General features: G+C 42.8%; 2 protein-coding genes and 1 pseudogene across 5 annotated transcripts in view; 1 reads left to right on the top strand and 2 right to left on the bottom strand.

Annotated features, from left to right (window-relative positions):
* The window catches only part of MON2 (MON2 homolog, regulator of endosome-to-Golgi trafficking), a 70,891-nt gene that overhangs the window by 4,716 nt on the left and 40,164 nt on the right, over nt 1-26,011 (bottom strand). Inside the window, exons 22-34 of one of the 3 annotated variants that reach the window (XM_080935360.1) lie at nt 21,454-21,629; nt 19,217-19,379; nt 17,663-17,956; nt 15,638-15,836; nt 13,053-13,675; nt 10,767-10,910; nt 10,179-10,196; nt 9,775-9,903; nt 8,503-8,693; nt 7,408-7,468; nt 6,460-6,583; nt 4,466-4,673; nt 1,812-1,894 (exon numbers count right to left, since the gene is read on the bottom strand). In XM_080935360.1, the coding sequence (XP_080791486.1) occupies nt 1,812-1,894; nt 4,466-4,673; nt 6,460-6,583; nt 7,408-7,468; nt 8,503-8,693; nt 9,775-9,903; nt 10,179-10,196; nt 10,767-10,910; nt 13,053-13,675; nt 15,638-15,836; nt 17,663-17,956; nt 19,217-19,379; nt 21,454-21,629 (2,413 nt within the window). Of the gene's footprint in view, nt 1-1,811; nt 1,895-4,465; nt 4,674-6,459; nt 6,584-7,407; nt 7,469-8,502; nt 8,694-9,774; nt 9,904-10,178; nt 10,197-10,766; nt 10,911-13,052; nt 13,676-15,637; nt 15,837-17,662; nt 17,957-19,216; nt 19,380-21,453; nt 21,630-26,011 lie in introns of those variants that run through there. The other 2 variants (XM_080935361.1, XM_080935362.1) reach the window with 2 other exon arrangements.
* On the top strand, nt 16,137-16,526 carry LOC308435023 (ragulator complex protein LAMTOR5-like). Its single transcript, XM_080935564.1, has one exon. It carries the CDS (start codon nt 16,151-16,153, stop codon nt 16,424-16,426), a length of 276 nt encoding a protein of 91 aa, XP_080791690.1. The 5' UTR covers nt 16,137-16,150; the 3' UTR covers nt 16,427-16,526.
* LOC308435232 (lysine-specific demethylase 4A-like) lies at nt 23,446-25,973 on the bottom strand (annotated as a pseudogene). Its single transcript has 2 exons — nt 24,534-25,973; nt 23,446-24,461 (listed from the first exon to the last, which is right to left on the bottom strand). The product of its transcript is annotated as a lysine-specific demethylase 4A-like (transcript).

Here is a 26,011-nt window from a genome sequence, read left to right as displayed (position 1 = left end):
TCAGTAGGTGGTAACATTGAAGTAAGGCACTACTTGGCATCCTGGTCAAAGCAAGTAATTGTCCTCCATCCCAGTTCTCTTGAGGTAACACAAGGAAAGGAGCTTCTACCACAGTCTCTCTCAATCCCTGAAACACGTCCCTGATCAAATAAGCTCAGTACACATCACACACATCTCTTAAAGACCAACCGTTCATGTGAACTCACTAGAGACTTACAGTAAAAGAGCATACTCCAATTTATGCAATCAGGTTCCCAAATAAAGATGCTTATGGGATTGTTTTCATCTAATGTGTTCTGACACTGCTGAGCACTGATGTTATTTTCTTAGTTCACTTCTATGGAAAGCTCTATGCATCTGCTAAGGATCTGAACCATGACCCAGAAGATGGCTTGGCAAGCAAAGCTGACGGCAGCCACACCTTAGTCTGTGGAATCCCAACAACTCACTGGGGGAAGAGAACCAAGTCCCTGAAGTATGCATCTGACCCACACATGTAATATCAAGTAATAATAATGAAAGAAGAACCCACACCATATTTCTTTTCACTTTTGCTTTGGGGGTGGAGGTTGGCTTTAAAAAAAAAAATATGAAAAGAAAGCTAAAAACAAAATGAAAAAGCCAGGCATCACTGCTTTGGGAAGTTTGTATGGCGGGCTCCAGGTCTTTGGCTATACTTTGCGCTGACCCTCAGAAGAGCACACAGGTGGAGAATCTCTACTCTGGCTAGATGACAGTCAGATGGCTGTACTAAGTCTTAGTCAAGGAGATACACAGAGATGACACCAGACTTAGAACTTGGGGAAGTCTACTCAGGTTCAGTTCTTACAGCATGTTCGAAAGCCCACTGTTATTTCCGAAAATTGATGCATGTATCGATATAAAAGAATATACATGTTTGTTAAGTGAGAAATAGACAAGGAAAAAGTTATTACAAACGGGATATTGCTATTTATTTGTAAAGAAAACTGGGGCTTACTGGAGTATGTACTGTACTGATGTGATTGTGGGAACTGACTTTCTTCTCCTATCATGTGGTTACTGGTCAGGTTCTCAGGTTTGGTGCTAGTGCCTTTACCCAGGAGACCTTGTTCTAAGTTATGTGTACTTAAACAGCCTACGTAAACCTTAGCATCAAATACAACAATAAAAGCAAAACCTCTTAGAAAATGTTAAGTTTCCAATGGCTCACTTCCAGCAGCAGCACCACAGGAAGACAGTAATGAAGAGTCTAAGCAGATGTGGAGCCTGGAGGCTCTGTACCTGCTATCCAGTCAGGCTGGGCTGGCCGTGTGTGTCCACACGACTGTCAGAAAACTCTTTCCCTTTCTCTCTTGATGAAGCAAGCCTATCACACTTTTCTAATCTATCACCAAACTTACAGTGACACCAAAAGAAAAAACTCGCTTCATTGGTTTAGAGTTTAATTCCAACTTGTACATTTTTTGTCTTTGTGCACACGTGTGTGTAGGTGCACATGTATGTGTGGAGGCCAGATAGCACCTTGGGTGTTGTTCTTCAGGTATTATTTTTTTTAAATAAAATAATTCATAATTTTTTGTCATCGTGTTTCTGATATAAATGTTTGGGTATGCATAGAATTGTTCTTCTCTCTTATCTGGGCTCTGGAGCTTAGACCCTGGCTGTCAGCCCAGGCCATCTTGCTGGCACACCAGATGTTTTAACACGTTAATTCTACCGAATTGACATGGATTTTGGACAAAGGACACATGGGTACTCACGCTCTCCAGTCCAGCTGCCCTAGTGAAGACACACACAGCGCTGACCCTGACAGAGAGGGTGGGACTTACCGTTCTCAGGCTGAGTCTTCTTCAGGGAGTCGATGAGCGTGCTGACGGCTTTTAGGACGAATATGATTTCTGTTACCTGTTGCCTGAGAAGGGTGAGAAAATTTCCCTTAGGAGTTTTAAGATACAGCATGTAACTGTTTTCTCACAAAATTTGTACAAATAGATACAATTTTGGAAAAGTACTGACTACAATACAGTAAAAAGGTTATAATTTTTATAAAAGGAACCCTCACCAAGCACACATCAGTGCCGGGCTTGCCGCCGGTCAGTAGTCACCTCGCCACACCTGCTTTGTCTGACTTGAAGTTGTGCTTACCAGAGTTACCATGGTAAGGGGCGTGCAATCCCGAGAATCCACATGGACAGAGCAGTAGCTATGTCACTTCTGGGTTTTTGAGATGGGGTTTTTCTGTGTCATCTGGCTGTCCTAGAACTTCATTTGCAGACCAGGCTGGCCTTGAACTCAGAGATCTGCCTGCCCCTGCCTTCTGAGTGCAGAAATTAAAGACGCGTGCCACTATACTTTTTTATAACACGTGCTTTAAAACTTCCTAAAACACGACTCTTTGTTTTCTAGTTAATATTAATAGGAATTTGTCAAAGATAAAATGGGGAAGCATCTTTTAACACCTGCTATGTGTTTTATAATGCTGCTGAAGGTGCTCTCAGAACTGCAGTGATACCCACATATTTTTCCTTTTCTTACTGCAATTTCAATATGATAATTACAAAACAAGCCTGACATTAATTCTGAGACAGCCTACTCAGCAACATTAACAATGACAAATTAGCATGTAATAAAGACTACAGGGTGAAAAGAACACCCTGGTTTCTTCCTTCCCCCAACAGCAATGGTGGCTTTGTTCTATCGCCCCTCTACTGCTGGTGTAGATCTGAGCTAAACCCACAGAGAGCCTTTCCAGTGCATGTCAGCCTTTTTAAAAAAATCTGGGACAGGATCTCACACATTCCCAGGCTGATATCAAACTTGTAACTGGGATGACTTTGAACTTCGGATCCTCCTGCCTCAATGTCCTGTCTGCTGAGATGAGAAGCCTCACTAGCAGGCCCCGTTGATGTGGCTTTGGGGACTTAACTATGTCAAGTACTTAAGCAACTAAACTACATTCCTGAGCATCAAATGTTGCAAGCAGACTGATGCTGAAATGTTGCATGTAGAAACATATAATACTGTAACACAAAATGAAACACCTTCATCAGATGACTATAAATACAGCTCAAATTACAGAAAGCAGGGAGAATGGGAGAGGCAGCTCTTGCCGATGATCTGTGTTTGATTCTGAGAACCTATTTCAGGTGGCTCACACGGCAGCAGCTCTAGCTTCAGGACAGCCCACACCCCAGGTTTCTTCAAGCATCTGTACTGATGCCCACATACTCACACATAAATAATGATGACAAAAATAAAATTTAAAAGAAACATTAAAGAAGCTACTTAAATCTTCAACACAAAAAACGAAGGACAGGTTTTTCTGAACTAATATTCTGACCTAGTGATAATGTTCACAGGAAGCAGCTCTACCTCTACACTTCAGTACAGATCAGGAATCAACTTTAATCATGTCCATAACCCAACTACCAGTAAGCTGTCCTCAGGATGCTTCTGCACATGCATCTGAAGATAGAGACCTATCATTTATGATCTAGGTATTTAAAATCCAAGATTGTAGACAGTTAATAAGTATTGGTCATTTTTTAAAATGTAATTTTGTGACTTTCAATCACCAAATTAGAAAACTGTAAAACAAACTCTAAATGAGTAAAGAATTTTAAAATCTTAAAACTTGAGGAAAAGGCATTTGTATAACCCCGAGGAAATCTAAACAGGTAGAAAACTGTAGACTCGAATTTGTTAAGTCACAGGAATTGTTAAAAAAGAAAACATAGAAGATCACTTTGTCAGATCACATCCAACTTCAGGCACTGATAAAGAAACAAGGTTCGAGTGTGGCCCGTGGTGGGGGAGGGGATCTGCTTCCCTACCAGAACCCATCAGAAGGAGGTCACTGTCCCTAACTCTTTACTGACCTGCAAACTTCTGTCCTTTAATACTTTGTTTGTTTCGACTTAAACTCCAGTTTTTACATTAAAAAAAAAAAAAAAAAAAGACTATGTCCTTTGCTGAATTCCAGTCTATAGCTCAACTGAGACCAGCCCTGCAGCCCTTGTCATGATCACACACTAGATACAGAGGGGTCAGCTTAGGGCAGGCACTTTGTTACACATATTAGAAAGTACCCTGAGATTTAAGACAGAAACAGGTGACACAAATCAACAATGTCAATCAAAGGTGACCTAGAAGTGATTAATCTCTTAATTTCTCTTTAGAGAAATTTTATGTAAATCCACAAGTTCTTAAGCAGAAACCTCTGGCAGAGGATCTTTTCCTTCAATGCTTTTCAGGTTCAAAAGGTAATGTGATACAAGTTATTGTTAATGTACAGGAAAGGCCTGAAGTAGCATAGTAATAAACACGCATCTGCAGCAAAGCCTGTGATACTTACACAGTGCGAGGCACACACAGTCATCAGTGACCTCAGCTCTGTCTAGTTCACATAAGAAGTCTCTTGGTTTCGGGTAATCCTGGTTACCAAGCATAATCTCAGTGCAAACCTCCTTAATCAAGTGCATACCTTGGGAGAGGGCATTTTCCACTTAGCCTCTCATCTTCTATGTAGCGATGCAGAACATCCTGAGACCTCTTTAAAAGCACAGAGAGTGCCATTCGTGAGATGTAGCCTTCCTGGGGTGTCGTGACTTTGTTACTGAAGGAAAACTGGAGCAATGTTTCAAAACACATTTTAGAAAATTCTTCTCTTAAACGAATGTCAATCTCTGCTTCTGTAAAATTAGTAATATGTGATTATTAAAAAAAAAGTTAAGACAGTGAACATTAGTAACAAGCCTAGCAAGCCAGGAATAAAAATACTCCATCAGTAAGATGAAAGGCACTGATGAACAACCTATAGTTAATGATATTTGGTAAATAACAATTTTCTCTCTTGGAATGTGAAAAACAAGACTGCCCTGCCAACCAAGGAACAGCTCTTACCCTGAGACTCACTTTATAGCTGTGTCAAAAGATAAGAAAAATGTTGGGACCAACAGATAGATGCTTGCCACCAAGCCCGATGCCTTAAGTGCGGCCACTGGCAGTTGAACACTCCACATTCCACAAGTAGAAGCACTGTTTGGGGAAGCTTAGGGGGTGTGTCACTAGGGGTGGGCTTTGAGGTTTCAGAGTTGTACACCATTCCCAGTACACACACGTTCATCCCCCCCCCCTCTCTCTCCCCCCTCTCCCCTCCCCCCCGAGTTTCCTGCCTGGGTTGAAGATGTGAGCCCTCAGCTTGCTGACCCCACTTCTGTGCCTGCCTGTACCCACACTTCCCCACAATGGTCTCTTTCATTCCTCTAGAAGAAACTCGGTTTCTTTTATTTACTCATTTCTTTTGGCCTTTCCCCTTGGAGTCTGTGGAGTCTGGCCATAAGGTCATGATAAAGAGCCAAGAACTAAGTGGTCATGGAAATTTGCTTAGCATGGAAAGTCTTTCTGTGTGTGTCTACAGAAAACTCCAAGGTAAAGCTGAGGCAACATGTACTTTATGCATAGTCCCTGAGAGAGTGTGTGAGCACCCTTCTTTCAGTGTTGGCACACTTACATACGGATGTCGGGGCTACCTGGTATTGGTACACTTCACACCATACACAGCAAGCAGGGCTATCGGAAAACTAGTACTAATGTACACCTGATGACCCAGCACTTGAAATATTTGTAGGTAATTTTAATTGTACTCTATTAAAATATCTACCATTTTAAATATAAGTATGATATAAAAATTAAGTCCACTTAATTATTTTTCTCTGAAATTCCCATGCTGATTAAACTTACAGGCCAGTTTTTTAAAATGTTGACGTAAGTGGAAAAACCCTTGGCTTGTGAAGTAGCAAGAGAGCCATCTAGTGGCCAAACTGTATAACTGCTCTTTAAAATCTCACCGTATCCATGGTCTAGTAAGTGTTGGGGTAAGGATACATGATATCCTGCAAAAATGTATGGTCTCACAGAAAAACCCATGATGTTATAATTACATCTGAGATTAAATAGGTTTTAGTAACTAGGAACAGTAACAGCGTGTACACATATGAGAGGAGATAAGGAACAGTGGTTCTTTCAATCCAACTGAACGCGCTCCTTTCTCTAGTACTGTGGTCCGTATCCTCATAAATGTTCAAGAACACGACGCCTTTCTAGCACAATGCAGTGCATAGTAGGCACTCACTCTCTGCTCTTTTAAGAAATGTGAGGAAATGGTTTCCTATTAGAACCAACACTCTAACTGGCAGAATATTCTTTTTCTATGCTATACTCTTTACAATAATCTATGACTTCAAAATCTAGTAAATTCTGTCAACACGCGTAACTTCATTAGATTCCAGAAGTGCCATGTGATTCACTTGATCAGAGCTTACCAACATGAACACACCTACATTTCCCCTCATAAAACTTCGATCTATATCACAGTCGTAAAATTTACCTCCCTCCCCAGCCTCCGATTTATATAGAGCAGGCAGAGGACTGGCCGCCCTGCTTCTTACCACGGTGAGCCGACTCTGAATCACTCACCTGTAAATGAGGACGGCTGGGAATGGATGGAGCCCCGGTTGAGCATGGTCATCATCTGACCCACAAACGATTTAGGAATGAGGTTGGCGTATGGGAGGATCTCTGCACTGATGAGCTGAACAACCTAGAGCAAAGGGGAGTCAAAAATCTATTCTTTCCTCAGAAGAGATGGGCCTATTCACATTATAATTTCTAGAGTAAAAGCTAATTTTACTTTTTAAAAAAGTAACGAATCTTCTCTGATGGAAGTACATGAACGTTTTACTGTTACTACAACATGACCACTAGCCTGTCTCTTCATCCATCTTACCTATAAGGAGAGTCAACACTAAGGTTTACTGTGCTACGGTTTTAACATATGTTGATCTTCACCCAACCATAAATATATCTAAAAAATGCTCAGCCATATATGATATTCACCCATGCTAAAATATCCAAAATTAAACTTATTTTTTATAACCAGAAATTATGAACTATGAGAAATTAAAGTCGCATTCACTTTTGTCCCATGCTGTCCTAACATACAGTCTATCTATCCTCTACAGGAAGAGAGAAGCTCACACAAGGCTTAGACAACTATGACAGTGCCTAGACTTTCAAGCACACACATGAAAATAATACAATGGGTTCACTTGAACATTCAACTACCTCAGAGACAACAGACCCCAACTCCTTCACCAACCAAAACTTCAAAGCTAAAAAGCTTTAAGGTTGGCAAGATGGTTCATCAGTACAGAACCCATGTAAAAGTGGAAGGCTCTGACCCGCATACATGTAAGTAGACACAGAGATGGGGGGGAGGGAAGGAGGGAGGGATGGAGGGGGAGGGAGGGGGAGAGAGGCATGTACAACACACTCGCCCTGCCCTACTAACATTAAAGTCTTCACAGTCCATTTATCATCCTCAAATACAGTAAAACACAGGAAAAAATTTCTAAGCTCGCTTACTTCAACGTCAATACTTTCATTTCTTTGAAATTCTTGAATAGAGAGATTATCTGGAGGTATGCTAAAAGAGAAAAAAAAAGATGTGATTTCATTTCCTGAACAAACAAACTGGAGACAAACTGTATTCAAGTGATAAAGCATTAGCTCTTCCTGCTCAGGCTGAGACTTTATGGCGCACTTAAAAGAAGACACTTTTAAATGACAGGACTAACTGTAAATGATCTGTTAAAACACCTGGAACAATCTTGAACTGAACATCTGTAAAACTAAACTTCTCCCAGTATAATGTATAAATAAGAGAGGTATCAATCCACAACTAAAATCACCACTGTTTTTCCCTGTGCTATCTGATAGTGACAAAAGTGACCCTCAATCAAGCCCTTATTAGTCAAATTCTTTAGAGTAAATATAAGAGCACATCCACAAAGAAAAGGCCTAATTTAATTTTCTGAAGTGAAGTTATTATAGCAAGAACAGAGAAGTCTTCTGAAAAAAAATCAAGGTGGAGTCTAGGCTTTCTGATTCATAAATAGATAATCATAAATATATAGAATACTGAAATATTAATTGTTTAAGAACAACTGTTAGAATAGCAGCAGCTGGAATCAGCCAGTGTTTGTAAGGGCTTTGTCTGCATGCGTCTTCACTGCAACTCTATGAAGTCAGCAGTTATCCTAGTCAAGAAGACAAGACCAAACCTGCATCTGCCTAAGAATCGTCTGCCAGCATGTCCCAGGGAAGTGCAAGGCTCCAACTGGAACCTGTGTTATCAGACATGTAAGTGTGTATCATTTTCTGTTATATGTATAAAACAGCATCAATGCATTTAGTTTAGAGGTAGAGTGTACAGTTTTATACCTACACCTAGATGGTTAGCAGGCTTTGCTTTATTTGTACATTTAAATGTACAAATATACTAAGCATCATGTTCTCTGTATCAAGCAGGAGTCTTTCCCACCACAGTGAGAAAGTTCCCAAGAACAGACGCACCATCCGTCGGGCTGTCAGACTGTCAATGGAGAAAGAGTAAGACCCACATCGGAATAGCACAGTCTCCCATCTCTTTACAGACTCATTTTAGATCAGCAGGCTGACCTTTTAGTAAAGAGGAAGTCTTCGAGCGCGCTGGCTAATTCTGGCCACATGCTGTCAAATTTCCCAGAGGAAGCGTGCTGTCGGGCAACAGGCAGCCCGACAGAAAGGACTTTGAGGAGAGAGGCTACGGCCAGTTTCCATGTGCTTTCAGAAGGGCATGAATACTTCAAACTGAGAGGAACCCTGAGAGTCTGCAGAGAAAGTTCAGTTTGGTTAGAACACACACAACTGCATTCAAAACTAAACAGCTTGAAAAACCATGAAAGCACAGCATAAGGATTTCACTGAAAAGACGGTTAAGAAAGATAGATTCTCCCAGAAAGGCACACTTCATCTTGTTTGGAACAAGAACCAGGCCCAGGGTCTTCTGTATGCTAAGCTAGCCTTGGCTCCGAAAGCGGAGTCTCTCGGGTGGAGCTCAGGCTGGGTTACGTAAGTGCTGCAGGCATGAGCTGTGACGCGGTCTCACCAAACACCGTCATTCCCACTCTACAACCTCGGGGCTCCTCTAAGATCACAGGAAAGGGTACTACTTGGGAAGTTAAGGAGTTAAGAACAGAAAATGCACCATCCTGATGTGGTTCTCGCAGCAGGAAGCATGGTTCCTAAGGGTCTCCAGCCCAAAAGAGGCTGATGCTGCCGTATGTTCCCAGTGGCCAGGGCAGAGCTAACAACCTGAGATACTTTCATATTTCACAACTGAAATTCCTTGAGTTTTACACTTAACTATCTCAATGTACTTTTTCTAATACTGCAGTAAATTAATCATGCAAGAATATGAAACGTAGAAAAGAAGTTTAGCTTTAGGTTTGTCCTTTAAAGAGAGGTAAGTTAAGAAACAAGAAGAAACACAGTGAAGAAACTAAGTTTTAAAAAGAAACCCAGACCTGGTGTTGTGCATGTGCATCAGCAGGTTAGGCTGGCACACTCCCTCTGCGCACCGTGAGTTCCGAGCACCATAAGACTTGAGGACTCTTAAGAACTATAACAATCTACTGTGAAGAGGAAGGACCTCACAGGCTACAGGGAGAATTCAGCAGAAAAGCTTCTGCCTGGTCTGTCAGAGGCTCTGGTTTCAAGCCCTACTACTGAGGTGCCTCACCCCACCCCAAACGCCTCATAGAATAAGATGTGTTTGCCAAATACAGCTCATGCATTTGAAGTCACTATAAATAACTAATGTTTTCCATTTATCCCAATATATTACCTAGAGAAATTTCAATAACTTTATAATATCAAATAAAATTATAGACATGAGAAAACATACATCACCTTAATAATATTCTGGAGGACTTTCTCATTCACCACTGCTTTATGGCAGGCCGTTTTTTGATACAAATCCACGACTACTTCTAACGATCTTTCAGCAAATGGCACATAATTCAAGGCTATCCACTCCGCCTAGAAAGTAACGTTTTCTCATGGAGTTAGAGGGGACTGAAGGATGCGATACTGTTTCTAAGAAGAAAGCTCCTTTTCCTTATGAGTTTAGGCCTTGGTTCTAGATCAGATCACATTACATGCAAAGTTTTCAAAAAACGTATGTACTGCATAAAAATATTTCTCATTCAGGGAAAAGTTACAACTATTGGGGAGCACAGATAGCATTCTATGGAGACTGGGAAGATGTACTTGGTTGCCAGCAGGTTAGAACAGGTTTAGGAAATTTAACTCACCGGTGCAAATAGTTGGATCTATTGTGATTCCATTGTGATGCAAGACAAATAGAATGAGAAAAATTAATACATATTAAAACTACTTTCGGACTATATAAATTATAATTTTTATGTTGGGTGAAGAAAATCAGCATGTACATGCATTCAAAATTTACTTTTGTTATAAGCCAAAATGAAGATATAATTTGCCATCTAAGGCTAGGAAAATGTATGCAAAAATCCAACTAAATTTCACACCAGCAGCGGACAACTTGTTTAGTACACACAGATTTCTTTATCTTGCAATGTAGATATCTATTTTAAGGTAAAAGCAAGCTTAGGGATTTACACCCATTTTGTAGAAGAATGGGGCAGCAGAGAAAAGGCGGGAAGGACCTTTCTCTTTTGAAAAAACAGGAGAAATGATGGAGCAAACTCTGGAGAGGAGAGGGGAAGGTGAGCATCGCAGAGCTGACATCTCAGATAACACGTCTACTCTGTAAGACACCTGAGTATGAGCGAAAGCCTCCTTTCCTTATGTAAGTAAGGTCTGTCCTGATGGGAATGCATTCACAACCTCTTACAGAATAAACACAATTTGTAAACTACCTGATTATATTTTGCATTCGCGATGTGCTTTGTTTCCAACTGTCCATACTGCGGAGGCTTACAGGAAAACTCTACGAATGCTAGCAACTGGTCAAAGATAGCTGGGTACATTATCTGCATGTTTTCCGGTCCAACACAGATGGCCTATGAAGTAAGATGTGAACATTAGGATGTATAGATGAACTATAGAAAGCTCCTTCTGTGTATACATTTGCTCACCCGGAGACCCTTAAGCATCTCACATCCTATGCCATCTTTTCACACTTGCAACCTGAATTACTTAAACACTTAGTAAACCAAAGGCAGCCTCACACCGTTTAGTCGGGTTAAAGATGCTCTTAACGAAGTTTGATTTATCCTTTAACACAGAGGGGAAAGGTCAGGTCTGTGCAGGTAAGGCTGGGGTGCGCATCTAAGATTTGCTATAAGCAGCCACAAGACCAGCAAGGTCAAGATGAGGCTGACGTAAGTGCTATAAGCTCATGAACACGAAAGCTGATTTCGGCCCCATGCCCGGTCTACATATTCACAGGCATTATGCTGAAATATAAATAAATCTTTGAAGCAATTATGCAAAATGCTATAAAGAAGTTTTCAAGTTTTGGATTAATGAGTAATTACATTTGTTTGTTTTTTTTTTTCTGTTGAAGCAGTTATTAAAAAGTAAACTTTCAGGTTTTTCTTTGAGAAGAAAGAGTGTGTGCTGTTTTTCGTTACCTTCTATGCATGTCAGACAACCCTGAATGTGAAGTGAGAGAGTCCAAGAATCTGGGAACTCTCCAAATGTCATCTTTCTGATAGAAAACCTTTTTATTCACCTTAAGGAAATATATAAACAATATGTTTGCATAATCTAATCAGAGGGGGAAAATACTGTGGTCTCAATAGGTTTGGCTCCCACAGACTCCTGTGCTTAAATGCTTGGCGCTGTTAGGAGGTGTGGCCTTGCTGGAGGAAGTGTGATGCTGTGGCGACAGAGTTTTGAGGTGTCATATGGTCAAGTCTGGACAATGTGGGTGACAGTCTCCTCTGGCTGCCTGTGGATCAAGATGTCCTCTGATGTCTGTCTGCAAGTCTGCCATGCTTCCTGAACATCTAAAACTATGTACCAGGCCCAATTAAATGTTGTCCTCAATAAGAGTTGTCCTGGTCATGTAGTCCCTTCTCAGCAATAAAACCATAACACAAGTGTGATGAACTACACATTCTTCTACAGTGGAAAATGTTAAGAACTGATTTTGATTTCAGTCATAGAAATTCATGCCTGTGAAACAATCTTTAAGTGTCAGATTCTGTTAATTCTTCAGATTACTCACAATGTTTCTTGAACAATGGAGCTCTAGTTAAATATCTTTATAGATAAAGACTGTTGCTTAGCCTGCCTGCCTCCAGGGCACTCTAAGCATGCCGTGGTTATTAGCAGAAACATCATCAGCATTTCTATCTTTCCAACTGGGAATGAAGGAGCCAGGAACTAGAAGGTAGGACTGTCTCCTCACATGAGCCTGGGCAGCAGGGCACAGCTCTCTGTCTTGGCTGCTTACTGAGATCTTTGTTAGTGTTTGCTTCCTGTCACTCTCTCTCACGGCAGCCAAGGCTGGGCTCACACTTCATGTAAACCTTCTTGGCTCAGAGTTCCAAGTGCTGGAATTACAGCTTTGCTTTTCTTGTTTCCTTAACACATTTCTAGGTGTACATGTATGTATCTCTGCCGTAGGGTACTAGGGATCGTAACCATGCTTGGCGGCAAGCTCCTTTAGCTGCTTAGTCATCCTGTTAGCCCTTGTTTAGGATCTTGTTATGAACTGAGGTACCAATGTCCTGGATAACCTAAAAATGCTTTTATTTTGATAATGGTCTTGCCTCCCAGTCTGGATTTATTCAATGATTTTTATATCTATTTATTGGTTTGTTGTAAAAAAACAAAACATATGGCTAAAATACAACTTATAAAGCAGTAGTAAGAAAAACACTTTTTCAAATTCACCTTTGCATCTTAGTATGGGCATCAACAATTTCAAACTTAATGTTGACTAGAATCAGAGGACACAAAGCAGCTTCTTAACAACTCAAAACGGACCCAAATTACTCTTCTTTTAAATATTTTAAGCGTAAGTTTTAAAAATCTTGACAATCTTAAATTTATACCAAAGTGTACATACACAGTAATCTCAGAAAGTCTTAATCTTCTGAAATTTACCATAAGATAGATAGATAGATAGATAGATAGATAGATAGATAGATAAAGTAAAAACCCAGAGAACCATATCCATTAAATCCTGTTACCTTTTGGAGAACATCTAAGGCTGTGAGCACAGCTTCCTGTAAACTTGTGAGAACTGCTTCTGTGTAAGACGGAAGAATGAAAGGAGAGGCATCGGAACTTATGGGGACAGAGACAGCGCTGTGCAGGATGACTCCCAGCTTCTGCAAGTCGGCCATGCTGAAGCCAGCTTTTATATGCTGGTACAGGGCCGGGAAGATCTGAATTAAGGCTGTAAGGAAAGGCTGGCTGGGGATGAAGGTCAGCTCATTGAAAGTGCTGGGGGGCTCTGTGCTTTCAGAGCCAGTTCTGTGCCAGGTGCTCCAGGCAGCCCACCAGAGCTTCTGGTCCTCAAGCTCATCAGTCACCACGGGAGGCTCCGAGCTGCATCTTCCAAGTTTTTCTCCAATGGAATCCGTTCTTACAAATGGCCTGTTCATGCCTGGGCCTGAAATGTTTCCTATAAGGACAGGCACAGGTACATTAACTACAGGTGTCTCTGGCTTCTCTGAGTCTCGGACAGGGGACACAATCTGTAAGATTTCCTGGAAGCTCTTCAGAGCGGCCAGGGACACTTCATTGTTTTTACTGAGTGCAGCCGACTGAATGTGGTCAAGAAGAACATCCCAAGCTCTTGAAAAGTCTCCTGCATCAAGAAAATGGAAGGTGTATCAATCAGCATTAAAATGACCAAATTCTCTTAGATACTTTGAAGCACAGTTGCTTTACTTTCTGCTTAAATTGACAGAACTCAAAAGAATAAAATTAGGATCTAATGTACTAGAACTATGACTCATGGGCTGGCACAATGGCTGAGCGGAAAGGCATCGCCACACAAGACTCGCAACTGAGCTTCATCCACAGAACCACACAGCATGATGGGCAGCCTGCCTCCACAATACAGACACGCTTACAGTGAGACGCCAGGGGCAGTCAGCACAGTCACACTGAAGCTCACAGGCCAGCCACCCTGCAGCACCCTGGTGGCAGGGAGACAGAGACAGCATCAAACAGGTGGTGGGAGAGAATCAATTCTTTCAAGCGGTCCTCCGACTTCCGCCATGCATGCTGAGCAGAATACCCACACATGCCCTCTCATACACAATAATAAAAATGCTAATTAATACAGCCCCCACATAAAAGAAAAATCTCTAAATAGGCATATATTAAGTGGGAAACATCCCTGCTTAGAGGGTTTATTTACTTTTCCTAAGGGGATGAGAATAAACATATAGGAAAAAGAGCTCTCAGCGAGCCTTCGTTTCCCATCTACCTTTACTACTGACTTACACACGGTCCCTGCATTAGGGGTTGAACTGGTATTCTCATGGATGGTAGGTAGGTCTATCACTCAACCCTCTGCAGCCTAAGATGTGCTCATTCTTCGTCACTGGAGAAGTTATGACTGACAACAGCATGACATGAGATCTTGGTGTCTACAATGTTTACAACAACCTATATATCATGCTTCACAAAATTCATGATAGTCTTCACATATTTGTATTTTCCATCATATGTAAATCACAAAAAGAAAAACCCAAATTAAGCAAAATACCCTGTGTGTGGTGGCACACAGCTTTAACCCAGCATTGGGAGATAGAGGCAGTCAGGTCTACAGAGTGAGTTCCAAGGACATCCAAGGCCACACACAAAGACCCAGTCTCAGAACCAACAGAACACTAGAGGGGCTGGGGAAATAGCCATTTGTTAAGGTGCTTGGCAGGCAGGTATCTGAGGGCCTGAATCTGATCTCCAGGTACAGTGGGTGTGAGCTTTAACTACAGAGTGCTTTATACAAGCATAAAGGTCCGAGTTTAAATCCCCACCTCTCTATAAAAGCTAGGTGTGGCTGCATGTGGTCCTGTGACCTCAGCACTGGGGGAACAGAAAGAGGAGCCAGTCTGCAGGGAATGGGGTGATGGCAGGACATCCACTGTTGTCAACTGAGCACAAGTGCTGTGCTCACGCGCGTGTTGTGGAGACCGCCCCCACAGCACTGGCTGCCCAGTACCTCCATCCACTTTCCCATACTCTCCCCAACCCTGTTATTCAAACCAAACCTTGACACATTTAGCACAGCCTGGCCTTTACTCCTCCTCTCAGAGACTCTGTGTGCTAGTCTGCTCACTTCGCCGCTCCTTCTTGAGTCTTCTATTCATCCACAAGCCTGTCCTCACCTCCCTTACCCTGACCTGATGAACTCTCTCATCGGCCTGTGATCTCAGGTAAAGAGCTGTCTTCTCAGGTTGCCAATGCGGCTCCACCAATCCACTGTAAACTCACAGTGCACTAACTTTCTTAGTGGCATGCATCACTGCAGCCATTTTAGGGTTATGGGCATAATTAAGGCTCGTCTCTCAAGGTCAAACTTGTATGCATTCTGCTCATCACTGGAGTCTGAAAGGTGAGTCCACAGTAGGTTCTTTTTTTTTTCCACAATGAAATGAAATGAACATGTACCTACCACACTAAGGCCTACAGTTAAGACTATCGACTATTCTTGGGAGGTAGGATAATATATCAACTCCCAAAGAATTTCCTGTGTATGTTCGAAATTTCTTTTAGCACAAATTACTTGTATAGGCAGAGACAGACAAGACTCGCATACCTAGAGGCTGCAGTAAGTGTCTCCTGGTGTTGAAGATCCTTGCCACTCCAGCCAGAGTCAATACCCAGGTCTCTGCCCACTGCTTCTCTGCCGTGTCTCTCGAATGATGAATTAAGATATTTCCACCTCCAGACTCAATCTTTTCTTTGTCTGCAGTTGTAGAAGATTCTCGAACTCGGTCCAGTAAATGAAAGAGGACCTAAATATTTATTTTAAAGATCACATAAAAATATTCATGAGTTAGCTTAAGATATGGCAAAAAAAGAGAGAAGTTATAAACATATGTAACAGTTTTATTAATCCACATGAATTAGAGAAATTGACTAAAAAGGCAACTGTGTATTCTTAAACTTATCCTTAAGTTCATGGAATGGAAAAGTAAATTAACCGACAAAGCGCTATCCAGAACTAGTTATCAGTGGAACATTTCTGGGATTATAACTGAGATAAGGTCCAGGCTTAGGCAGAAAGTATCATCATGGGGGTCTTGAGCTGGGGACGACAGCGGGCGGAATGGAGGCGACTTTGGAGCAGCATTTGGAGGACACAATGAAGAACCCATCCATTGTTGGAGTCCTATGCACAGATTCACAAGGACTTAATCTGGGCTGCTGTGGTACCCTGACCGATGAGCATGCTGGAGTGATATCTGTTCTAGCCCAGCAGGCAGCTAAGCTAACCTCTGACCCCACCGACATCCCAGTGGTGTGTTTAGAATCAGATAATGGGAACATTATGATCCAGAAACACGATGGCATCACAGTTGCTGTGCACAAAATGGCCTCTTGACATCTGATGCCAGCTCTCCAGTGGCCTCTCACCAGAATTCAGTCATGCCTGTCTCAGTTAACTTGTAAAACCATTAAAGTTCCAGAAATCAGGCCATTCACTTAATGTCCAGTGTGGACTTCCTTATTAATATGACAGCCAGTTGCCAAGGTGTCAGTTAGAGAGAAGCGTGGTGGCCTTGTTTGGGCTTTTGTCACTCTGCTCTTTGGTGACAGTCACTTTAGTCCAGGATCACAGCCCATCATGGCCTAGAACTGTGTAGCCCAGGCTGACTTCAAATTTATGGTCTTCCTGCTTCAGACTCCTACATCCTGGGATTATAGTGTTTGTCACTAAAGTCTAGGTCACTTTGTATATAGAACTTTGTTGTGGTCAATAAACCTGTTCTGAGGAATATTTGGTTCATTTATAGTCTTTTAAAATTTTACTTAATGCTCTTTTGTTGTTGTTTTAATTATCAACCCCCCCCCCAAGTTTTCTATCATAAAACTACTTGCCTCTTCAAAAAAAAAAAAAAAAAAAAAAAGAAAGTATCATCATGGGATGTCCAGACGGCCTTAGTACTAATGAGGTGTCGGAAAAAACAACCACCAAGCAAAACTTAGAACGGAGCACGTGTGTCTACGAAACAGAAAACCCATGAAGAAGATGAGCGAATAGATAAGGCACAGAGTCCTGGGTCCAATCCCAGCACAAAGAGGGAGGGGGAGGACAGGAGACTATAGGAGAGGGAAGAGAGACCAGAGGAGAAAGAGTGAGCTAGGGAACAGAGGTAAAACCTCTAGCCTCTGTGGGTACCTGTGCACCTCTCCCTCCCCCACTCAACACAGGCACACACACACATACATACACATGCATACAAACACACAGTAAAAATAATAAAAATAAATCTTTAAAAATTAATTTGTTTGGGCTGGAGATATGGCTGAGTGGATAAGAGCGTTGACTTCTCTTCCAGAGGTCCTGAGTTCAAATCCCAGCACATGGTGGCTCACAACCATCAACCATGAGATCTGATGCTCTCTTCTGGTGTGTCTGAGGACAGCTGCAGTGGACCCACATACATAAAATAAACAAATAATCTTTCAAAAACATTAAATTTGTTCTATTTTCTGTGATTTAAAATATGACAAATCCGTTATAGGAATGATTCTGCAAACATACATTAACTGAAAGCACGTATGCCGTAAGAGCACATGTCAACTAACAGCAACGGCACCAACTGTCTTCCAGTACCTTCCAAATAACAGTGTGCCAGGTGGCATGCTGCAGCAGGGTTCCGTGTGCACCGATCGTGGAGAACAGAGTCTGCCCCGCGCTCTTCCTCACAGCAGGGCGGGGGTCCACACAGAGCTCCCCCAGCTTTGCATAAAGACACAACCACAAGCAATCAAAGGGGGGCGCGGGGTGGAATGGCCGGTTCAGAGACACTCCTCTCTCCTCGGCCTGCTTTTGCTGAGCTGCCTCTTCTTTATTTAATTCTTTTTCAATAGTTTCCCCTCTTTGGAAAAAATAATCTGAAATATTCCACTAAAAAGGAAAGTATACAAATATAACTTTATTCATGAATTTCGTTTTAAGCTTCAGAACAGATTCAATACAAGCATTTCCCTCATCAGTGCCTCTAATTTCAAGAAAAAGTGGCTAATTATTTTGTCTTAGCATTAACTTTCATTGTCTTGTACTTTTCATTACGAAAACTTTTAAGTATACGTAGAAAAATAATAAATTTCAACGTGTTGATATATATACCATCTAGTCATTATAATTCTTAACTATACAATACGCGTTAAAATCTTAACTGAAACAATAGCACTGCACCGTAACAATGATTCCGGTGGCATTTAACAGTTTATAATGTCATACAAATCAGTTACTATCGTCACATAATGCAAAGACTTCATTCCCACAATAGTGAAAGTGAAGGAGGGTGTTCAGTGCTGAGCCCTCAGTTAACCGCCTGCTTCCGACAGCAGGGCAGTCTGTGGCCAACTGCATGCTTCCAAGGTCATATTTTTCATAGAAAAATACCAACTTTGTGTGAGAAATTTAAAGTTCAATTTTATTGAATTTCTGAGTCACAATAAACATTTAGGACATTCTAAATAAATTACTTAACTAACTTAGGAGAGAAATGTAAGTTCAGCTTTATAAACTTTCTCAATTGTAACATGAGGTCAAAGAGTCTGAGCAATTTCCTGAGATAAACTACAGTTATTGGGGGCAGTTCTCTTCATATTTGATTCAGGTGAAATACTTGCAACACACTAACATACCGCTACCATACTCAACACATGTAAAATGAGATTCAGACGTCAATGGACCACAAGCACTAAACATATCCAGGCCTGTCTTCAGAGCCTTCCACTGTAACGAGCTGTCTCCTTGCCTAACAGTATTGTTGAGACTACGGTTTATGCAAATTGTAAATAAAGCTTTGTTACTAAGTAGTCTATGAGCAATGTCATTAAAGTACTATTTAAGGCCACTTGGTGTGTACACTACATCAGCACAGTTTTCTTTATATGCACTCACTATTACTGTTTTATGAAGTTCTCTCATAAACTTGGCAAAACTCAAACTTCAAAGGTCAGTATATCAGAATTGTTCCAAATGTCCTACTACTAATGGACTGAAATCATTTGCTTCTTCATGAAGGATATGATTGATAGTTACAAGTCAGTAAAATATATCACAGTCCACCCTGCATTTGTAAGCATTCACTGTTAACTGCACAAGTCACACAAGTCATTTAAAAAGCATCTTATCATAAAAAACAAAAGTACTTACCAATAAGCCTATTGATGTTAAACTAATATTAAGTTCTTGGTTATGCAATCCAAAGCTACCTGCAACATCTACAACTATCTGTAGGCAAGAACAAGGCATTGTGGGTAGAAAATCTGTCACAACCAACTGAAGACACTGAAAGGCAGTTCTTATTAATGATTCTCTGAAAACAAAAGAAACGGGTAATGCAAATTTAAAAGAACGATGTAGGAAAATCTTACAATAATCTGAACCAAGCAAACTTTTATTTTAGAATTATAACAGGGAAGCCCTTCCTGGTTGCACAGAACCTCAATGGCCACATAATTTTATGCTTTCTCAAATGAACAAAAGTAAAGGGACCTTGATGAGATTAACACATAAGATTAGATTCAATCCTAGCACTTGGGAAGCAGAGACAAGGGGATCTCTGTGAGTTTGAGGCCAGTCAGAGCTACACAGTGAGACTGTCTCCTAAGAAATCAGACTTACAGAGGGAAATCGGCGCTCGCACTGTGCACCTAACAACCCAGAGCACCTGGGGCGTCAGCCACAGCCCCTTCCTTCCTGACGCACCAAATCTGTCTTCTTTGTTCCCCACATGCACAAAGTGCTTACTCAGTACCTGAGGACAAGTGCCTCTGCAGCTGCTGTTTTTAATATCTGAACAATATCTTTCAACAATATCTAAACACAATTATAGATGTATTCTGTGAGAAAAGTACAATATCAATTTCACAAGAAGCATATGGTCTTGGAGAAAAAGTTCAGTGGTGTTGGGGCTAGTTCTTCTGCCCAGCTGGCACACTAGTCATCTGAGGCTCTCTACCAGCTGGTCTGCTGGTGAGTCAGCGGGCATTTTCCTGATGGGGACTGACGTGGGAGGACCCTGTGAAGGCCTGTGTCACCCCTGGACAGGTGGTCTTGGGTTGTAAAGAAAGCCAGCTAACCAGTCCATGGAAAGCCAGACGCAGTGTTCCTCTACCGCTTCTGCTCAGTTCCTGACTTGACTTCTAGTCACGGTGGACTATGACTGTGACACGTAAGCCACATAACTCAGCTTCTTTTGGCCATGGTGTTTATCACAGATGGTAAGTAAGGTAAATTATGGAGTTTTCAATGTTAAAGAGTTTCTCAGTACTGAACACACACGAATTCTGTCACCCTTACAGCACACATTCTACTCTGTGTTGAGAGTTAAGAATATCAGCTTCAACTTGATGCAAATTAGTCCTTTTTATTTTAATAATCTCAGTTTTAAATGTACTATTTAAGGACATTTAGTATCACAAATCCTTAAACATTGATTTTTAAATACTGTCATTAGTCATCTCCGTAGTTTTAATCTAACGCTGCAGCACACGTCACTAAACAGACTGTGTGTGAGACACTGTATAATCTCAGAAACACATATTCAGTACCTGCTCAGTTTCTTCACTGATGTTCTATTCTAAGTAAAATCCCAAATTCTATTCCAATGTGCTCCTCTTTCTGTATCCCTATTTATTTAATGGGATTTGATCATTTACCTATGTCAGAAATGTGAGGATCACTCCAGACTGCATTTCTCCCTTTGTGCCCAGTCAAACATCTCTCACTTCTGAGAAAGCATTTGTCAGTACTTCCATATTTCCTGCTCCCTTCTTGTGCCCTTGTCATGGTGGTATCTGTCAAATGCATATCTGATTCCCTCACTCTCCTGTGTAAACTCCTCTCGACTCTCAAACATACTCAAGGTAAATGAAAACAGCCTTTAGAAGGACATGTCACTTGTGTTCTGGCTCGCCCCTTACCCACTGGAGCTTAGCTTTGCTGTACAGGAAAGTACTTTTTTACTTGTATTCTCTTTCTAGGGGAGTGGCCATTTGTTAGTATACTCAGAAGCTAACAAGCTCATTTTGGGGAATATACTAAGCACACAATAAATGTTTAAGAAACAAATGAATAAAGTCATCTTAAAGCAATTTCTAATATATGGAGTTCTTTAGATGGGTTGTAAAATGTTAAAACTAGTTTATTTATCTTATAATGATATCTTCTATTCTAATGTAAATGGCATGAAACAGCAAATCTTCTATCCCTTTAAAAGCAAAACAATACTTGAAAGTTCCCAGAGCTACTTGGGGTAGGCTATGGAGCCATCTGACAGAGCGAACTTGGACAAGAGCAGTAAGGCAGCTATAAGGATTCTTCCTACAGGACATTCGGACGGCTCCCTCTGACCTCTTACATGCTGGGTATCCATTTTAAACACTTACCCTTGATCATTTCTGATTGCTCCCATGACTCCAAGAACTAATGGCCACCCTGGACCAAGACTGTCTCCCTGGCTCTGCAGAATCTGCAACACACATTCTAATTGCTTGAGTCGAATGTCTGGATGGTTAATATTGGACATCTCCTTTAGTGGGTTCAACAGAAGCAGCTGTAGTCTCTGAAAAGGGCATAAGATCTAGTTAGGTGAAGATGTCCACAACTGCAGGAGCCCTGTCACAACTGTCAGCCCCACCACTGCCATCTTTCCCAACTGTTATCTCTACGCTGCCCAGTCCGACTTGGGCTCAAGTGATCTTGTGCCTCAGTTTCCAAGTACTGGGGCTGCAGAGAGCAGCACCTGTGTCTACAGTTCCTGAGGGTAGCTTCACCTCCACTCACAGTACTGCAGCAGACAGACTTTCCAGTACAAGAGCAGAACATGAAGTCTAGCAGCAATCTTTAATGAGAGGTAGGAGTACCTGTCTGCATAGACCCATCCAAAACAGGCCTCACTAAAGGAGGGATGTCCTTAGCACACTTAAAACAATTCCCAGTATCTAGCATTATCTTTCATCTACTGTACTAATGTACATCATGTATTTAAGTGTAAAGTTATCAACTCTGATATAATAAAAACTACAAAGTTTGAAATTATGTGCTTTAATAACAATTATTATTAATGTAAATAACAAAAAACCCATAAAATTTGTTGAGACAAAAAGCACTCTGTGTTACATCTTTTTTTTTTCCCTTTTTTCCTCTGTTCAATACATTTTATTGCTAAGGACAAGGTACATAACAAAAAAAAGGGAAGTATTATAAATCTGACTCCTGTATACAGAGCAAGGTATGAAGCCCTCCAATATTGGGCCCAGGCAAACAAATTCAAGGAGCAAAAACCTGTTGAACCCCTTCAGTGTTGCCCTCTAGTCCGCCCCACCCTCAACCAGCCCCACCCCACCCCACCCCATCCCTGCAAGGGTGTAGCTACACCTGCCCTTGGCCTCCAGTGGCCCCAGTTCATCCTAACCCATAGATAGTTCCTGCATAACTGCAATTTCCCCTGCACGAAAATCACCCACCAGGCTCTGCCTGTTTCCATCATTAAAATTCTCCCTTCAAGGTAGGCCCCACCTACACCCTCTAACACTGTACCATAGGGGCTTCCGTGCCTGAAGTTTGAGGGCTCATATACATGACCTCTGAGTTCTACTTCAAAGGTGGACAGAGGTGGCAGCCAGCTCCTTAGCATCCCAATACTGCAGCTTTGCCAGCACTCTTGAAATCGGTCCAGGAAACAGATGGCAACCCACCTCTGGCCATCTCTCAGGGCCCTTACTCAGCTTGGCTGAGGGCAGAATTTCACATTTTGTTTGCTTTGCAGAGGCAAAGGTAAAGTGAAGCCCAGGGGCTGGCAGAAGCCAGTCCAGACCAAACATACATGCGCTCAATGCACACACAAACTCATGCACACACACACACTCATGTACACCCCTGCATACACAAACACACACATATGTACCTGCACACTCCCATACACATTCTTGAACACATACACAGATGTACACTTGCACACTTACACACAGGTACACACTTGTACATGCGCATGCTCACACACTCATACATAATACAAAAAGGGATTGGGTCAAGCACCAGCGCTTCTCTGCCTTGCTGGTGAAGGTGGGCAGTAGGAAGCTAGTCCTAGTCTAAGAAGAAACAATCCACCCAGCAGGAACAGCTGACCCGTTTGGACTGGGGGCTGATGAAGTCACAGCATCCCAGTGTCAGCCTGTCAGCTGGGGACAAGTAGCTGCTGCCAAGCGCCCACAACTGGCTTGTCTTTTCCCGGCAGAATTTGTTAAGGGAGGAGGGAGGAGTGGTGGGTTGGACACGTCACTCCTTTTCCTTGCACAGCTTCACTTTCTAAGACTCCTGAGTTCACGTGTCTGCTGTGCCATGGAACCCTAGTGTTCTGCCTTGATGACTGGGAACCTCTACCCCATGGCGGCCCGGTACAGTGCAGGCTTGATGTAATCCTCCTGGCACCTCGAGTTGATGACCTTTTCTTGCTTTACTTCCTTCTCCGTGAAAATCGCATTGAACCGCATGTCTGGAGCCACTGACAGTCTAGACTTGACTCTCTTGGGAAGCTCTTCATCCAGAGTGGGGTGGGAGGCCACAAACTTAGCCCCACAGACTTGGCCATCTGTCCATCTGACCTGAACCACTTTGCCTTCAGCAGGAGGCCCCAGCTGGAGACGGCCCTGACTCGCTATGTCCTCAGCGGCCGTTCCTGTGCTTGCTGATGACCTTCTGGCCAGCTGTGATGCTCAGCGAGGCTCCCTTACCACGCTCCAAATTGGGAATCGTGTGTTGGAAGCATGTGATGAAGACAACAGGAGGCCAGCTGTTGGGTTTCGGCATCACCCAGCAGCCTGGGCACAGCTCACACGGAAGGCAGCGGGGCCGCAGCCGTGAGGGCACTGCACACATTCCGTTTCCCTCCCTTCCTACAAAGGAGCACTTCAGCTTGAAGCAGGGCGGAGGGAGCAGTGCTGACAAACCCTGCTTCTAGAAGTGCCACAGCACATGAAACATGCACCCATCTGTCGTTTGCTCTCTGTAGGGCCTCCACTCAATGAAAGAAACAGCACTGGCGGATCACCGAGAGCCCATCCATTCTTCAGAAGCCTTCGCAGGGGGACACCACAGCAACTAGCGTGGACTCGGACCCTGCACTTCTTACTGGTGCCATCCTCCTCTAGATAAGGGGTGGACAGACAGGTGTCTGTGCTGCAGCAGTTGTAGTGAAGCACATTTCGGGGTCAATGGCTTAGTCCTGTGAGTCTGGGCAGCTCGTTCTGAAGCGTTCCTACAGCTGACTGAAGCCTCCAAATTCCACCTGATGTTAGGTCTGGAAGATCATACACACGGCACAGTGAGGGGCCTGTTGGGCCACGATCTCACTGAATTACTTCTCAGCCTCTTCCTCGGAGGTACAGCCACACTCCTATACTGCAGTGGTGATGGCGTGGGAGCTTGCTCAAGGGCTGCTGGCGACCCTTGGTCTCCTCCTCCACACCTGCTCTCCTGTGGCAGCCTTGCCATCTCCTCTGGTATAGCTGTGCAGTGAAAACTCCTGTTTCCTCTTGGCCCTGAGAGATACACTCGGTGGTTTCAGAATCTGAAGAAACTGAATCCTGAGATGGGGCTGGGGCCCAGGGTGGAAGAGGCTTCCTTTTTGGGACCCAAGAAGAAGGATGCGGGATTCACAGAAAGGTCCAGTGCTGATGCTTCGAGCTCATCTTCTTTATCCTCCTCTTCTAGTTTGACTTTCTTCGGCTCTTCGGATTTTACTTCAGTGGAGTCAGAGTAATCTGGGAAGGGAAGGCCATCCTCAACTTGCCACACGGAGCTGTGAGTGGGCTGGCACTGTCATCTCACACTGTCCCTTGGGGAAGAGCCCACTCTGACCCCGTCAGACAAACTCAGTGTCTCTTTGTCCCTACTCAGTGCTTGGCCAGGTCTCTCTCACATCGCCTCCTCTCCCTGCTCCGCTGTGTCTGCGTCCTCCTCTAGGCACTCCTCATTCCCAGTTCCTGGGGTTAGTCCACTGTCCTTCAGAAACTCGGCTGCTTCCGGTGTGGGTGGTAACGGTGCTGTCCTTCCTAGCTTTCCAAAGTTTGTAGCATTCTGGCTGAACCCTCCTCACAAACACGGCCATGGAGATCTTCACCATATCTTTTCTGCAGGAGTGCAATACAGCTTGCTTATCTTACTCAATGCACCGACGAGTAGCAAAATGGGTAGACTCTGAAAAGTTGAAGCCATGGTTGAAGCCAGCATGGTAACCATAAGGAAAACTGATCATAAACTCTCCTGCTTCTTGGGCCACCTTGTCAAAGAGAATGCCGTACTTCCTGGGAAAAAGAAGACTTTGGCTCTCCAAAGTGCAGGTAGTTGATGCTGTATAGATCCATGTCCTCCATGTGCCAGGCGAAGGACATCTTCCACATCCCGAAGCAGGTAGGAGTGCTCACGCTCTCGATGGTGATCTCACTCTCCATTTCCACCAGGTTCAGGATAGTCTTCAGCCGGCCGATATTCCACTTCAACATGCTGTTCAGAGAGTGCCATTCATATGTGCTTCATAGATGACAGGACTGGTGTTTCCTGTATTTACACTCAAGTTCTTCAAATTCACTGTATCGTGGGGTACAGTACTTGTCACTATTGGCAATCTTACGATGTCATGGCTTTCTTCTGTATGTTGTACTGAGTGAAGAGGCCAGACTGACCAGTCACCAGCTGCTGGATGGGTGCAGGGATGACAGATCATCATCTTCGTAGGATGTTTGAGGTTTCCACTTTTGGCAGGAACGACCTTGGCTAGTCCAGCCCGATGAGCTCTTTGGAATTCAATGTAGGCAATGAATCGGCTGAACTTCCCAAACTCTTCCATAGCGAGGTAAAATGTCATGATCTGAGCACTGGGGTTCAAAGTGTCTGATTCGAAGCCATTTTATTTCTTTTTAGAGGCCGATTTGCTTGGATAAAACC

The sequence above is a fragment of the Micromys minutus genome (genome assembly GCF_963924665.1).
Source record: "Micromys minutus genome assembly, chromosome: 22".
In the NCBI taxonomy this organism is placed as follows: domain Eukaryota; kingdom Metazoa; phylum Chordata; class Mammalia; order Rodentia; family Muridae; genus Micromys; species Micromys minutus.
Note: the sequence above shows the minus strand (reverse complement) of the source record. Positions and strands in the feature narration are given on the sequence as shown.